This window comes from Aulostomus chinensis, chromosome 5 (genome assembly GCF_037954235.1).
Source record: "Aulostomus chinensis isolate RoL2024-O1b breed Wild chromosome 5, RoL_Achi_v1.0, whole genome shotgun sequence".
Classification (NCBI taxonomy): Eukaryota; Metazoa; Chordata; class Actinopteri; order Syngnathiformes; family Aulostomidae; genus Aulostomus; species Aulostomus chinensis.
The window spans coordinates 24,360,809-24,376,279 of record NC_141324.1 but is presented as its reverse complement, the minus strand read 5'-3'; the positions used below and the strand labels follow the sequence as shown (position 1 = coordinate 24,376,279).

General features: G+C 38.5%; 1 protein-coding gene across 2 annotated transcripts in view; it reads left to right on the top strand.

Annotated features, from left to right (window-relative positions):
• Positions 1 to 15,471, top strand: part of pde1cb (phosphodiesterase 1C, calmodulin-dependent b) — an 85,469-nt gene that overhangs the window by 11,597 nt on the left and 58,401 nt on the right. Inside the window, exons 2-4 of one of the 2 annotated variants that reach the window (XM_086204087.1) lie at positions 5,132 to 5,249; positions 6,649 to 6,699; positions 7,151 to 7,316. In XM_086204087.1, the coding sequence (XP_086060213.1) occupies positions 5,174 to 5,249; positions 6,649 to 6,699; positions 7,151 to 7,316 (293 nt within the window). In that variant the 5' untranslated portion in view covers positions 5,132 to 5,173. The remainder of the gene's footprint in view (positions 1 to 5,131; positions 5,250 to 6,648; positions 6,700 to 7,150; positions 7,317 to 15,471) is intronic. The other variant, XM_086204085.1, reaches the window with a different exon arrangement.

Genomic DNA, 15,471 nt, shown 5'->3' with positions numbered 1-15,471 from the left:
AGAAGTCTTTGACAGTTCTCCGCCAGCACTGAGCACGAACTGGAGTCAGAGGACTATCCATTTTCTTACCACACGGAGAGTTACGACAACTGGCACGAGGTATTAAAAGCAGATCAAGTGCGCAAGGGTGACCAGAGGAAGTCTACGTAATGGAAGCTAACTCTAAGAAGCATCGCTTTAGAAAGGGTCGGAGTGCCACCTTCAGTATTGATGGCTTCAATATCACTATAGGTAAGACTTTGGGTAGACTGAGTGGAGAGCATGAAGGAAGGTTAAGTGTGTTTGCATGCCAAATGCACAAAAGTGTGTGTGAACGGAGCAGAATGCATTTGTGTGAGGTGAGAGTGTGAGGCAGAGCAATGAAGCGTTTGGCACCAACATAGCAACATCGTTAAGCACATCACATTTCAGCCTTGCTGCACAACTCACCACATTAGTCCATTCCACTGAAGTTGATGCTTGCCTATGAAATGCAAGTACACCATGGAAACAAGGGGGCTTCAGACTATAGCTCTGTGCTACTGACGTCACCAGGAATTTGCTCTATTGTCTTGACAACCAGCCTTGATCAACTTCGGTGTTACTTGTCTTGTTTTTGTTGTATTGCTTAGGAAAAAGTCTTTCATAGGAGTGTGTGTTGAAACTGATAGAAATGGCGCATAGAGCAGGTGTATTTCATCTGGTCCTCAAATTGGGTGTTAGTTCAGAAGTTGCTTGATGGTTTTGTCATGTGCATCATAGTTCTGATGTCAGAAGTAAGCAAGTTTTGGTGTTGAAATAGGCTTGTTCAATTTGATGATGTTCTTGCATGAGATCACTTTAAACCTCGAAATTAGAGAATAAAATGAATGTACATAAGCGTTACACAGTAAGTCAACCCTAAACCACATACACCAGAGAGCTGTTGCTCCACTTCAGGCCATACCCCAAACGGTGTTGGCACAGTTGATAGAGAACACCTTCTGTGACGTCGCCATATTGAGGTCAGATTTTCAGTATACAGTCAGAAATGCAAGTGCACCTTTATTTCAGGATGACTTTGGACGTATGCAGCTATTGTTCTATTTTTCAAATCTCATTGTACTGTGTATAATGACAATAAAGGCTTTCTATTCTATTCTATTCTGAAGGCAATATTATGCATCTTCTCAGCAGCAGCAAGTAAAACACAGGACACCAGTGTGTTCTAAATTATCCACATGACACTGGGCAGAGGACTGCACTATTGTAATGTGAGTTTGAGACTGGGGCCCAAGAAGAACGGAAACAGATTTTAACATAATTTAAAAACATTTACACAAACCAATTGCAGAACCCACAGCAGTTGTGCAAGTGTTAAAATACAGTATTACCTGTACTGAGTGGCGAGCAGTAAGTAGAGATCTCCTTGAGTCTTCTTAGCTTCCTCCATAAACATCCTCTTTGGCTTTGTAGTGCCATTTGTTGCTTTGCTTTGCATTTAATAGCGTTAACTATTGATTGAAGGTATTACTGAACATATCATGAATGACCTTTCCAGCAGTAAGACATTTTTTCCACTGATACAGAATAACATAGCACTGTTCTATTTCAGTCCGACATCTGTCTGTCATTTCTCCACCAGATTGCATTCATGTTTCAGAAAGGAACACAGTGGTGGGATGTGCTTAAGTAGCAGAGACACACCCACCATTAGTGAGCTTGACTGCTGGGTCCTCTGGGACCCTCTACTCTCCCTCTAGTCTGAGTCAACCTACTACTAGGGGAACAAATTGGAACTTCCAGTAGATGCATTGCAATTCTCACTTGATAGAAAATATGTTGATGCTAAATTTTAAATCCAATTCTAAGCATTATGGTGGCCTGGATGAGACACTGGACAGTGTGGTATAGGGCACACACCTGCATACCATCAAGCATTTAGACTTTTCTTATTAAGATGCAAATGTAGTGATGAACTGATAAGAAAAGGGTGTTTCAGGGTTCAGGACGAGCACAAAAACAGGAACAGAGCCATGCCCTAAAAATCTAATTTTAAAAGCCATTAAGGCTGGCTTAAAAGATTTTATGATCCCAAAGAAAGTAGCCCTTTATTTTCTGCTTGCATGGACACATCCTGCTCCTTTTTTAAAAACCTGCCTCTATCACATTTGGCCTATCACAGCCATACTACCCACAAGCATGGCAGTTGTCATGGTAACCTTCAAGTGTCACAATCAATTGCTCACTGGGCCTAGGTTTTAGTCTCCACAGCATTTTGCCAATCACCTCCTCTGAAGCGTGACTCCTAAGCGCTGGTACCTCATTGCCTGGCTGGACATCTTGTGTTCACTCCACTATTAAACACCGAGCTCAGCTTGGATTCCAACTGAAGTGTTGTCATGAGTTATGCCTGTTAGCTTTGCTTTCTTTTATTGATGCCACGCAGCTCATGTGACCATTACACATTTAATGATGTATTACATTTCCTAAATTTCCCGATCATCTGGAGCAACCAGCTCCTGTTTTTTTTCATACTTTTTTTCATGCTTCTTGGATTCAAGACTGTTGTTCTGTTCTTCCTTCCAACTGTAGGATTTAGTGTAGTTTGTATTTGCACATCAGTGTTTCTCGTGGAAATTTTACATCCTGAGATTTCAAGCAGAATATCCATAAATGAGTTGATAAAGCACATTCATATTCTGAACAAGAGTTTGTTCTGTCTAATGAATTCTCATTCACCATGAGCACAAAACACTGTCAACTCAGTACCTGTAACACAACTGAGGGTGTGAAATTTGACATATCTTCCCATATCACCAGAGTGGACCTCATTAATCATTAATGTGTATATCCAGACTTGAAAAATATCGAACAGTAACAGTTGAAAGAGCTTCTTGACTGCCTTGAAAAACAATGCAATCAGTAGTTTCAATTTAATTGTCAAGTGGATTTAAAAGGGATTGTGGAATTGTTGCAAACAAAAGAAATATGCGTTAGAGGTGTTTTTCTATCAAATGTTTCAGAGCGATTGAAATTAGACACGTAATGCTGTCAGAAAATGTATGACAGTAGAAGAGGTCATTTTGGCTACCTACCAACAAAGAATAGAGACACTGAGGAGTTAACTTCAGTTGAGCAAGTTATAATTGCTCATGAGAACCAACTATTGTTGGACATGTTGCTACTGTCTGGAGACAGAGACAAAGTTTGAAAGTAAGAGGGAAGACACAGACAGTAAACTGGTCGGTCACATGAGTGAAAAATCCACTATGTTAGTGCATGTTCTCAAAGTGGGTTCAGCTCCCATATTCGTATTTTTATAAATTGATGGTTGAATATTTAAGAATTCAACCTTCAACCTTTTCTAATATGATGTTTAAAAATGTGCATCAAAATATGTTGATGGCAACCCTACTAGACTGACCTTTGACAACCCTAGCTATACAACAGGGGTAAATGGAATATGATGGTATTGATTGTTATCGTCTGTCATCTGATTTTTATGATGTAAATTTGATGGTAAGTAAAGGTTAAATAAGTGATTTTTTGCTCAACCAAAATATTTTTTCCATTTTCTTTTCCTTGAAGATCTTTGGAATACTTGACTAATTAACTATGCTGACATCTAATCAGTTTGGCGTGTTCGCTGATGGCAGCTCATCTAGTGTGTTCATGTATAGAAATGCAGGATTATTGTCATTTCCTGTGTGAAAAGCCTAATTAAGGTTGCTTTATCCCTGTTCCAGTATTCACTGCCTGGACCCCCCGTGTACATCTGACACAATTTGGAACATTGGCGTTGATGTCTAATCTCATACATTTTACAACAAAGACTTGATGGTGTCATTTATATGCACACTGTGTGAACAGAGTGATTATTACTATTAGGCTGCATTGAACATTAATGCTGCTCATAATCACAGGAAGATGACAAAGGGACTGTGACCTTAAATATCACAAATGACCAATTCAAATGCTAAATAAATAATTTCAGACTGACCAGATAAAGAGTATTTTTTTCCCTCTCCGTAACCTGTACCCGATGCAGATGGTCACATCAACCTGAATTCAGTCCATTGGTGGACCAGGTCATAATGTTGCTGAGGGCCAGGTTTAGGGTCGGGGCTCACTCACAGGGGATGGCAGAGGTACCACCTGCCACAGATTAGGATGCAACACTGTTTCATGTGAGCAAATTTTGAATATCTGTAAAACCTAAAATCAAAACAATACAGCAGTTAAATTTCCTTTAATTTCTGTTCGTGGCTTCAACATACATGATGATGAAGGCAGCGTCCCATTTCATTGTGCTAATACAGAGGAGTCATAAGAGAAGTGAGAAATTAAGCTTTTACTGGAATTTGATAGCTCTCAGTATCTGTGTCCATTCATGAAAGCTTCCCTTCCACACATATGGAATTGAAAAACCCTGAAAATTAATTCACGAATCATGCTCTCACATTCTTGCTCAAGTATGGAAGAATTTTCTTATTTGAGAAGCTTCATTGGTTCCTGCCCATATATATATATATATATATATATATATATATATATATATATACACATATACATACACAGTATATATATATGTGAGTGTGTGAGTACAGTATAAATTGCACATGAACTTTTGCAATTTTGTCTGCATCTCCAGTGCTATAGACAAGATTTCAAGGTCTGTTGCATATTGCCCCTGAATGACAGGAGTCTGCTCAATAAACTCTAGATGCTGTTTCTTAAAGGAAGGCAAGTCCGCACAAGTCAAGTAGTGAAAGTGTTATGTGCTTCGATTGAAAAGATGAGTTTCTCACTTGAGGGAAGGTTATTGACATGAACCTGGAGCTTTTGTTTATGATTAACTTCTACCTCTAAAATAATAATAGTATAACCACTGCTGTCTGGAGCACATGGGAATACACACTTAACTCAAGTACTCTCACAATTATATTTCTGGAAAGTGAAGCAGACACATACCATAAAGGTTTTGGTAGGTAAAAAAAAAAAAAAAATCAGTTTACATGTTATTTGAGTTAAGCTTTTTTTTCCCCCTTGTGCCTGCTGGAGCCAGTAGTAAGTGGTCAGATATGGGAACCGCTTCTTGAAGCGCTCTCACATTGGTCTGAACTTGTTCTTTGTTTCAGCAGGCTTGACTGTTGTAATGGTGTCTTCACAGGTCTGAGCAAGAAATCAGTCAGACAGCTGCAGCTCAGCCAGAATGATGCTGCTGCGGGAGTACTCAACATCACCAAGAAAGTGGAGCACATTCTACCTCTTATTAAATCACTGCAGCGGTGTGTCAACAGATACTTTACTTGTCTATTAAGCACTAACAGGTCTCGATTTTAAATACATCTCTCTTTTAAGGCATCAAGGTTTTACTCACAAATTTGTTCATAGTCTCTGTAGCGCTTGGTTAGCCCTCAGTTTAGTCGTGTTGGCGTTAGTCTCTTTGTTTCTGACATCTTTAGTGAATTCCTTGTTGGTAACAATCAGCCAAGCTTGCAAAGACTTTAATGTTATGTAAGGTACATATACAGTCGTCGTACTTCATTTCTGTAAGACTAAAAAGGACCTTTTCACAGAACCTATTCTGACATGTAATTGCAGGGAAGACACAGGTGTAATTAATCACATTAATTATGGCCCCATTCCATTAGGGGAATCGAGGCTCTGGTATTGTGTGCTTGCTCACAGGAATGGCTGTGAGACAATTAATAGGACATGGCCATAATTAATTAGATCCGATACACCTGTGTCTACCTCTGCAAAAGCATGTCAAAATGGCAGCTGTGAAAAGGGCTAAATGAGGTTAGCAAATGCACCTTTTAGAGATACTCAAATTGCTTTACAATTGGAGATTCTGTTTCTTGCTTGATGACACTTTGACATGGTCTTTTGGGAGAAGTGGGGACCCTTCATTTACTAGAGAGCCTTTCTACCCTCTGCTCCATGCCACTCCATGCATAAGAATATATCATAAATGAGGCCCAAATGAAAATGTAATTTTAATTCCTGTTTTTATTCTCTTGAAATCTTATTCTGATGCCCCGTTGAAGCACTGTGAATAATCATTTGTCTGAATACTGCCATCTAAATAAACACTCCTCGGTTGTTATGGTTGCTAGTGCTACTGTATATTGTGAAGCACAGTCTACTTGGAAGTATACTTTTAAAAAACAAGCAATTCATTTGGGGCATGTTATTTTATTGTGAAAAACTAAACGTTCAGATTTACCCTCAGAACACATTTTTCTGAGCGTGCAGTAGCATAAATAACTTGTACTGCACACAGTTAATGTTGTTGGTGTGCAGTAGCTTTTATGATGCTTGGTGGTCATGTAATGGTCAGTGGTCCAAGATTGTTTACACCTCATCATGTCCATTCAGGGTGAAGCAAAGTGTTTATTCAGCCAAGTTGGTCTACAGTGGGGTTCAGGGGCAAGAAATAAAAGAAAGTTAAGTTTCTCTTGTGTTCCAAAAAGTTTGACTGCTCTTTACTTTTGTGGCCATTATCTCTCGCTCCTCTAGAAATACAATGTTTCGTGTATTTTATGATATTGATTTGCTGAATATTTGTAGTAATGGTCAACAGCGAGGAGTATGAAAGTATCATTATACATACAAAGGTGTGATTCTTAAAGAATAGCTTGTTTCTTTGCTCTTTTTGATTACCTTTTTTTTTTTTTTCAGTTGCAAATGAAGATGCAGAGAGCTGCAGCAGACCACAAGGCAGTTTAGCCCGTAAGTACAATACTGACACGATTGTTAACGCTTAATTATTAAACAGTTGATCACATTTATTCACTGTTTAACTTGTGAGTGTAACACTTATTAGACATTGGACTGTCTTTTTGAATATATTTTGTTTAAAAAGTTGGTTTCTGAATTTGTTTAAGGAGAACAAAACCACCCTTATGTGTGGCAAGTACATTGGATGGTTTAATTAGAGGATAAACAAGCATTGACAGCTTCCACCCACACGGTGGCAGCATTAGAAAGGTGTTCAGTTCTCCCCCTCTTTAACAGAGATCTTGACCCTCATGTGCATTCAGTGGAGGATTGAATTAGATATTTTTGAAATAATGTATACAAACCACAAGTGCAGCTAATAAACAGTTTTTTTCATGGTACCATAAAAATAAATGCTTTCATTTATTTTTGTTTGTTTTTTGTTTGTTTTTTTTTCTGGCAGGCTCAAAGTCCCAGAGTGCTTTGTGGAATGCCATCACGGCAGGGATGGGGATCAAAGGCAAAGAGCATAAGGCTCCCTCGAATGACCCTCGAAGTCCTGAGGAGATTCTGGCTGATGATCTTCCTGCAGCAGATGAACCAGATGCTACGGAGAAAACTGCCATCAGGTTTGGTGCTGTCCAGCCACTTCAGCAGTCAAGCAAAAACTATCTTGCAGTGATCAGGCAGCAATGAGACATATACTGGACATATATACTTAAACTGATGTTATTTACATACTATCAAGACCCTTTTTTTCAATAGTTTTAGTATATGGGGGAACAAAGGAGATTGTGCTTTTTGTATTTGTTTTGTTGTTTAGTCACTTATTCAGTTGATTTTTAACTTTGCAACATTTAAAGAGGAACCTCAGCTTGCTGTGTACTTAGAGGATTATCTTCTGTCTGACATTTAGCATCCTTGATTCACTCGCATACATGCATAAACACACACACACACACACTGCTAATTGCTATGTATGGCTGCTGACCTCCAGGGACGTGGGCATGATTGATTCCACCTTGATAACAAGGACTTCAAACCACCATTAACATAATTTGTTGTCACTTTTAGAATATTGAATGTCTTTTAACGCCTGATTCCAATTAACCTTGATGGCTCTGGAGACCGATACAAATGCCGCAGGTGGTGAGAAGTGAGCATTTGTCAGAGGATTCTAAAAAAGCCTCAATTACGCTATAACAAGCTTTTGATAGTATGCAAAATAGAAGAAGAGTTATTATCACCAGATTTTTGTAAATGTGTTTTTATAGGACATTCTGACAATCAAAGTTGGATGTGTTTCTGGAAATCCCATGTCTTGATTTTTTTTTTTTTTTTTTTACTTTCCAAACTCACCCCACTTGCACCTTCTCTGTGCTATCTCAAGTTACAGTGCTGTTGATCTCTCCCAGTCCACCCCAGAACTCTGGGCTTTGTTTTGCCACAGTCAGGTGGTGACAAGGAAAAAGTGATTTTCCACTTGACTGGATGTTGCCTGTTCCTTCATTTAAAACCTACAGTCCAGATTTTAAAAGTAAAACATAACCAGTGTAAGGTAGCTCATTTTCACTGAGGAAACAGTTCATTTGTTCAGATGAAATTTATTTCACTGCCATATATTAAGACATACAGTGGCTTTAGCTTTTATCAGAGTGGGGAATAAATGCCGAGTACATGCCAAATACTGCCAAATCTTTGGCTGAGACTGAACAAAATTTGCATAACTGTCTTCTGGCCTCGAAGGGAATGATTAATTTCAGTAGCACAGTTTAAATAAAGTTAATCTGCTTAAAAATACCCTCACTGCCAATTTCTTGTTTGTAAGGTTGTTTCATTGGTAGAAATGATGCAGTCGGAGTATTCAGGGATTTACTAGAAATCTGCCCATAGTAAAGAGCTTAGTAGACCTGTTTGGTTTAGTTGTGAATCCATACCAGTATACTCCTTAATGCTGCCATTTTCTTCCTTGCATCTTTGTCTAGGAAATCCTGTTAAGGTCAGGGGATGTCTTTAACCAGGCCAACAGTAGTTAATGGAGGGTAAATCCATGGGGAGCTACAGGGATCTACAGCTGAATGACAAATGGTGAAATTATGGCACAGGGTGATTAAATGAGCATAGAATTCGCAGTAATCCATAAAATTATGTAAGTACGATGTCACCTCCAAGGCCAGAACTGGCCGTTACCCTCCAGGGGATGATAATTAGATTTTATTGAAGAACAGAGAAGGTTCACTTGATATGTAGCAGGTTGGACACGAGTCAGTGAGTTAAAAGAGAGGGGATATTGACTAGTTTCATGAAAAGAAGTCATGTGAATATTATGAAAGACCTATGTTATTTTGTTAAACATTTAAGCAATTCGATTTCTTAGTACCTCCAAGTAATAGCCGGTTTAACATACTTGGCTGGTTGCAGCTTTCAATTTATTCCTCATTTTGTAAAGCTTCTATCTACAGCACCTCTTTTGTTCAGCTGAATGGCTGCCAAATTCTTTAGATACGAAGCAGATGCTAAAATTGTGATAGTTTACAGCTGCTGGGACAACACAATTGAGTTCATTCCTAGTCACGCAGCAAGTGACCGAAAACAACATGGAGCCATTAGTGTCTAAACACTCACTGACTCATCTATGTGCCTGGTTTTATGCTATTGTTTCTGCTCATTTGGGGTGTCCTCTACATTTTAGAACACTGAATCTGATTTGATGGGCTTTATGGCACCTTTATGCTGAAGGTGAAACGAGGTATATTTTTTTGAGTGGGATTCTGAATTGTAATGGTATAATTGTTTACCTCATTCCAAAAGCACTGAAAGTGTGTCACTAGCAAGTAAACTTGCTTTGTTGTAAATTCAAGCTCTTTTTCTTTGTGTTTCTGTTTCTATAATTCTTCCAAGTTATAATATTTGCACCACCTGCTTTATTTGAGTAGTTTTCAGGTATGAGATAGTTCTAGCTGATGCTACTAGCTATCAGGCTACTTTAGACAACAGTATAACTATACCTTGATGGCAACCTGACTGAAAGTGTGACATAGAACGTAGGGGTGTGATGTGGGCAGGTGTCTTCACTGTAGCTTGTAAACATGAATGTGAGTGGGACATGATATCAGAAACTCATGTAAATGCTTGAATCAGACTATTTTCTTTTTATGAATGATGTCCATGTAACTGTAGTCAGCAACTAATAGATTCCATTAGTTGTTGTAACATGTTTTTGCTTGTGAATAAGCCATTCATTGTTGTCAACAGTTTTCTCTTATGGACTCAAATAGTTTGATTAATTTTAATTTCTATTTAAATGACAGCTTTGTTGTGTAACCTTTTTAATGCCTAGAGCACAAAAAGCCATTAATGTTATTTCATTCTGTTCCCAAGAGAAGAGGACAGGAAAGGTTTTGGGCCTGGGACAAGTTATTTCTCATTAGTAAAAATTAACTTTTGATTAGAAAGTAATTGCCACTTTCTATAGAAAATTAATGTTCCTTTGTGATTTGATGTGCATGAGAGGCCAGCACATTTGTAAATAAGCATTTTAATAGGGTTGGAGTTGTGTATGATCAACAAGTGCTGTCAGAACAAACAAACAATATAATTTGGAATAGATTAAGCTTAATTGCAAATGTTATAAGTAGAACAAATAGAATGGTTAATGAATGCTTAATAACTCCTGGAAACGTAATGATTGAGGGAAAGATGAAAGAAATTATAAAAAAATGTCTAATTTAGTTCAACAAGAAGCACGCAAGAATTTTGTATGTCACTATCTAACACAGAAATCTTTTGAATCCATTTTGGTAGCTTTTCATGTTCACCAACAGTAAGACAGCACAAACAGCAGCTGAACTTTAGTGTTACCAAACAATTTTACACAGCAGCATGGAGGCTAACACACTAAAATTCAACAGCCATGCACACATAAGACTCCCACTGTTCTGTGGTCAGAAGTGTGATTTATCTGCTGGTTAATTGGGTTCCATGTGCCGCTGTGAACTTTGCAGTTGATTAAGATGGCTGTCTCTCCTCGGAAGCCTACAGTTTAAGAGGCTGACCCCCTCCTTTGGCTGCAGCTGCAGGTTCAGACACCCCCACTGACATCTCTTGAGTAGTGGCAGCTTCCATCAGTAGCCTCACTAGCCAGCTAATGAGCCTCCACTGGCCAGTATGACTGGAAGCCCATGGACAAATGTCAGAGCTATTCATCAAAACGATTGAGGCATGACCTAAGTTATGATCTTAAAGAGCCGTGTCACTGGTGTCTGCCACATGACTATGGATTAAGCTTTTATAATCAGACTGTACTAAAAGAAAGGGGCACATTTGCAGCAACAGGAATCAGAAGAAACTTCTAATTCTACCTGTGCTACGCTACTTAATGGCACCATGATCTAATACAGCCAGTGGGCGCAGCTGCACATTGAATCTTTGACCTTGGGTCGATTTCCTGGCTGTTAGCCAGAAATGTGCATGAAATTGTTTTTGCTCCTCTTGATCTTCTAGCAGTTGTAAGTGTGTATGTGTGTTAGGGGTGTTGCAGTCTATGTATAACAGTGGCAAGCTGCACATTAATGGGAAACACTAAACTTCAGAGCACCTCGCGTAACAGTCCAAAGACCTCAAAACTCCAGTAACAGAAGACCTCTGGACCTGCCACTGCCCCTTTGGTAGTAGCAGTTTTTATTTTGGCAGCATACGGTTACAATCAATGTTTGAATTTATTCTTATTTTATTGTTTGGCTTTATAACTGTTTGCTTTATCAATATCTTTATTAATTGAAACACATCAGCTGTCACAAAGGTTCCAATCAGATGTTAGAAAAAAATACTTTATTTTCAGTCCGTATACAGTATTTAGCCTTCATAACAGTATATAACATGTAATAAAAGGCTTACAACAAACTATAATGAAATTTATGAAAAGCTGTACATTTCATGTTTATACATCAGCCTTTTGTGGCTGCTCTTTTATTCATGGTTTATTGATTTAAAAAGAGACTGCAAGTTGTGCTGTAACATGCTTCCTCAAAGATTTCTCCTTCACTAAGATGAGCCCATTTTCTTTAACAGCGTTCACAAATGGCAAAAAACACATTAACAGGATTTCTTTGGTGCTGCTGTCACCCTTACCTACTACCTCCTGACCTCTCTCAGTAACAGTGTATTCACATTTTCCACACAGCAGCCTTTCAATACACTGTCTGAATTGCAAACTGCTCACCCGTGACATATGTTGTCCTCTCTTTGTTGGCGTTGCCACTTCTTTGCATACATCTTCCTGTCGGGTTAAAAAAGGAATGGGATCAGAGTAGTTGCGGGCTGGGAGTCACTTAAGGTGGAAGTCTTTTCTCTCCACAGCATAAATCTATTGGGATGTTTGTCACCTTTAGCTGTTTGAGTTACAGCAAGTGTGATGTTTGCTAAGCCTTGACCCTGAAATGAACTCTGGCACACACACCAGGGCCATCAGTTGATGACAACAGAGATAAGAGACAGAATTACAATCCAGCATGCAGGCGTACAGTAATACTCATTATAACTGAATGACTTCTAAAGACAATATTGTTCACTGAGTATTTTTCCTCACTGCCTCTGGTTATCAAACCCATCTCAAAACTGCTGGAGAAACCCCCAAGTATATTGCTTGATAGGTTTGTTAGAACTGAAACCCTCAGTCAGTCAGGCTTTGTTATACATACAACTACACTTCTTTGAATACTGATGTCAGATATGATTTTTCCACACACAATATTAATTAATAGCACCAAATCAGCTGTGATGTCACAACGTGACAATGTTTAATGTCATAGCCCCACAGAATAGTATATAGTAATACATAGAAATAGTCCCGTTTGAAATGGATGGCAAACACTGATATAAATAATACATTTTCTAAGTGAAATGTGTTGGTCTTATTTTGTTTTGAATTAGGCAACATTTGATAAATAATTTGAAGGTCAATACATTTTCTGAACTCCATGCCCAGATACATTAATGCTGTGTGTGCACACAAACAGGCACATGCTTGTATTATACATGAAAATAACATTATAAAAGCATGTGTATACCTCTACTCATACTTCACACCATGTGTGCATTTGTTTCCGGCAGGTGGGTGATAGCAGAAAGTAACATGAAACTGGAATTTACATGTTTGCATTATTAATTCGACCTTCATATGGTGTGGTTTACTTTTGTGCAGGCCTTCTTTTAATACTGTGATACATTTTTTGCACTGTGGCACAATAAATACCTGTGATAGTGGTGGTGTGAGCACTATAAATTGGTAAAGCTGTGCACAATGCTGTGCGTACTGCCAGTAATGGAAGCTTTTGCGTTGTGTCATACCAATGCGAATGGAAACAATGTGCCAATGCATTCTAGAGTAAGCTGATGTCCTCTCTTATCTACTTGTGGTTTCCACTCTTGCATTGTACACACTAATGCCCTCCTTCATTTCCTTTTGATTTAATCCAGCATCCGCAGCACAGACCTAAATGAATAGATGGCTTCAGTCAGTTTTTGATACTCTACATATTTCATTTTTGTGGTGGTACCACTGCTGAGAAGTCAGACAAAATACCACTCAACCATTGCTTCAATTTTCTACCAAGAGAAATTACGTTTGTCCTCTGTCTTTGTCAATGCCATGTCTAAAAAATTATTGAACAGCAACAGAGATTTATATGGAAATGAGCTAATAATTGGTATGTCGACCTCAATTTACGACTGTGGGAGTGGACAATTGGTTGGTGTGTGTGCGAAGCGCTACACAATGATTGAGAGGAAACAATCAACAGTCAAGCTGCACTAATTAATATCAGGTTTCGGTTGAGAGGTTTTTTCATCTTCTAAGTCATATAATATTTTGATGTTACAGAGTAGGGAAAGAGGATTTCTTTTTTGTGATTACATAGCATATATTTCTGTCCAAAAGCTACTGAAAAATAATTATAATAAAGTCTAAACCAAGCAGCAGAAGGCATTAAGTTTGGACTTGAACTACAGGATAGACTACAGGTTTATAAGAGAGCTTCTTCCACCATTAAGCCTGAATGGTTTTCCTCTCAGGTCTGCCCACAGTTCAGCTGTTGTACTGTCACCTTTGACCTGTAGGAATCTGTATAAAGTAATAGGAAGTGTCACTCCACCTCTGTTACTTTGCAAATAAATATAACTTTATGGGCAGGTGTCCTCAATTTCTCCCACCCATCCTCCCATCTCCACTCCATCCAATTCAAAAGGAGAAATGAAGTATAGATGGAAAAAATTATATTTTGTGATGGATGATGGTCACCAAAATGTGGTTATTACTGCAACGGCAATTGCTATTTTGATGCATAGATATCCTGATCGACTTGCTTGGAAATTTAAATGAGATCTGAATTTTTCATGTACCTCCAAATGACTGGGCCTGCTAATGTCTTGATTTCAGTGTGTGAGTTTTGAGGGAGCCGATACCTCAGAGAGTAATTTCCAACTAGTCCCTATGTCACAGTCTGAACAATTCATGAAGAGGTCTTTTTTGTAACCAGTTATCTCAATTAATCACACACATATATTGGTTAGGTACCCATAAAGTGAAATGATCAGTTTTGGCTCATGTTTTTATCCAACAACATTAAACACAACCTTAAAAACAGGTAAATTTAAGGTTTCATGATCGCTTACTCAAATGTGCAGTATTGTTGTTGCCCCTGAGGCAAAGTTTTTAATTTATACAGCTGTATTTTCTGCCCCTTCTTTGAAATCTGTTGTAAAATGTCTGTTCCGCAAATTTTGTTTTTTATGTATCTATTTGAAAATCTCCTTAAAACAGGTAATTACACTCAATTTTAGAGGTAATTTCAGATCAAGCCACAAGCTAAAGACTTCTATGTATCCCAGTTTTTCCACATACTCAGCATTGTTTTATGCCCTCTCACAATCCTGTGTTACAAATTAGCCACATTGCTGCAGTTGTTCTTTTCTCCCGTAAGGTGTTTCATTCATCAGCCGGCAATGTAATTAAAGTGTTCTGAGATTCCTAAGGTGCACAGGCTCCAGGCCACATCTCCCTCAACAAGACGGCATTCTTGATCCTGCTATTTTATGCATCAGAGAACTTTTTTTTTGCCTCCCTTTAACTGAAGGATATTATGAATATTTTCACTTTATCCTTGTAGTTAGCTATTAGAGCTTGGCGTTCTGAGATAATCAAAAATCGTGTTAATTAAAGTTGTCGGGCAATCAAATGTCACCAGAGACATCAGAGGGGAAAAAATATATTCTCATCAATTTCTCAATGGGATATTAAACTAAATCAGATAATATTTAACAAGAACGGATGAGGATCGTTCAACCCACTATCCATATTGGATGAATTTACTCCACATGATTGAAATCAGCTGTCAACAACTGCCTCTGTATGAAAATCTGTGGATGTCAGGGTGCAGGAGCTTCTGTAGCGTCACCTGATTTATCAGTCTGCATTTGCTGTGCTTTTACTTTGTTGCCTCAAAAAGCCTTGATTCTAAGTGCAGTGTAGCTGGACTAACCCTCCAGTCCTTGCAGAGTTTTTGACAGAACATTCAGGCTCAACCTTGCTCTGTGTCACATTTACACATACAGTTGACATGGTAAATCAGGCCCCTGGAGTGTAAACCTGTGAACAGCGAGCAATGAAATGTGAAGTTAACTGTTTTGATTTCCCCTCAAGTTGACCTGTCGACTCTGCCTGTGACATAGAATCTCCTGGGGGTAAGCATACCTCCACAAAAAAGGGAGAAATCCAGTGATGAATAG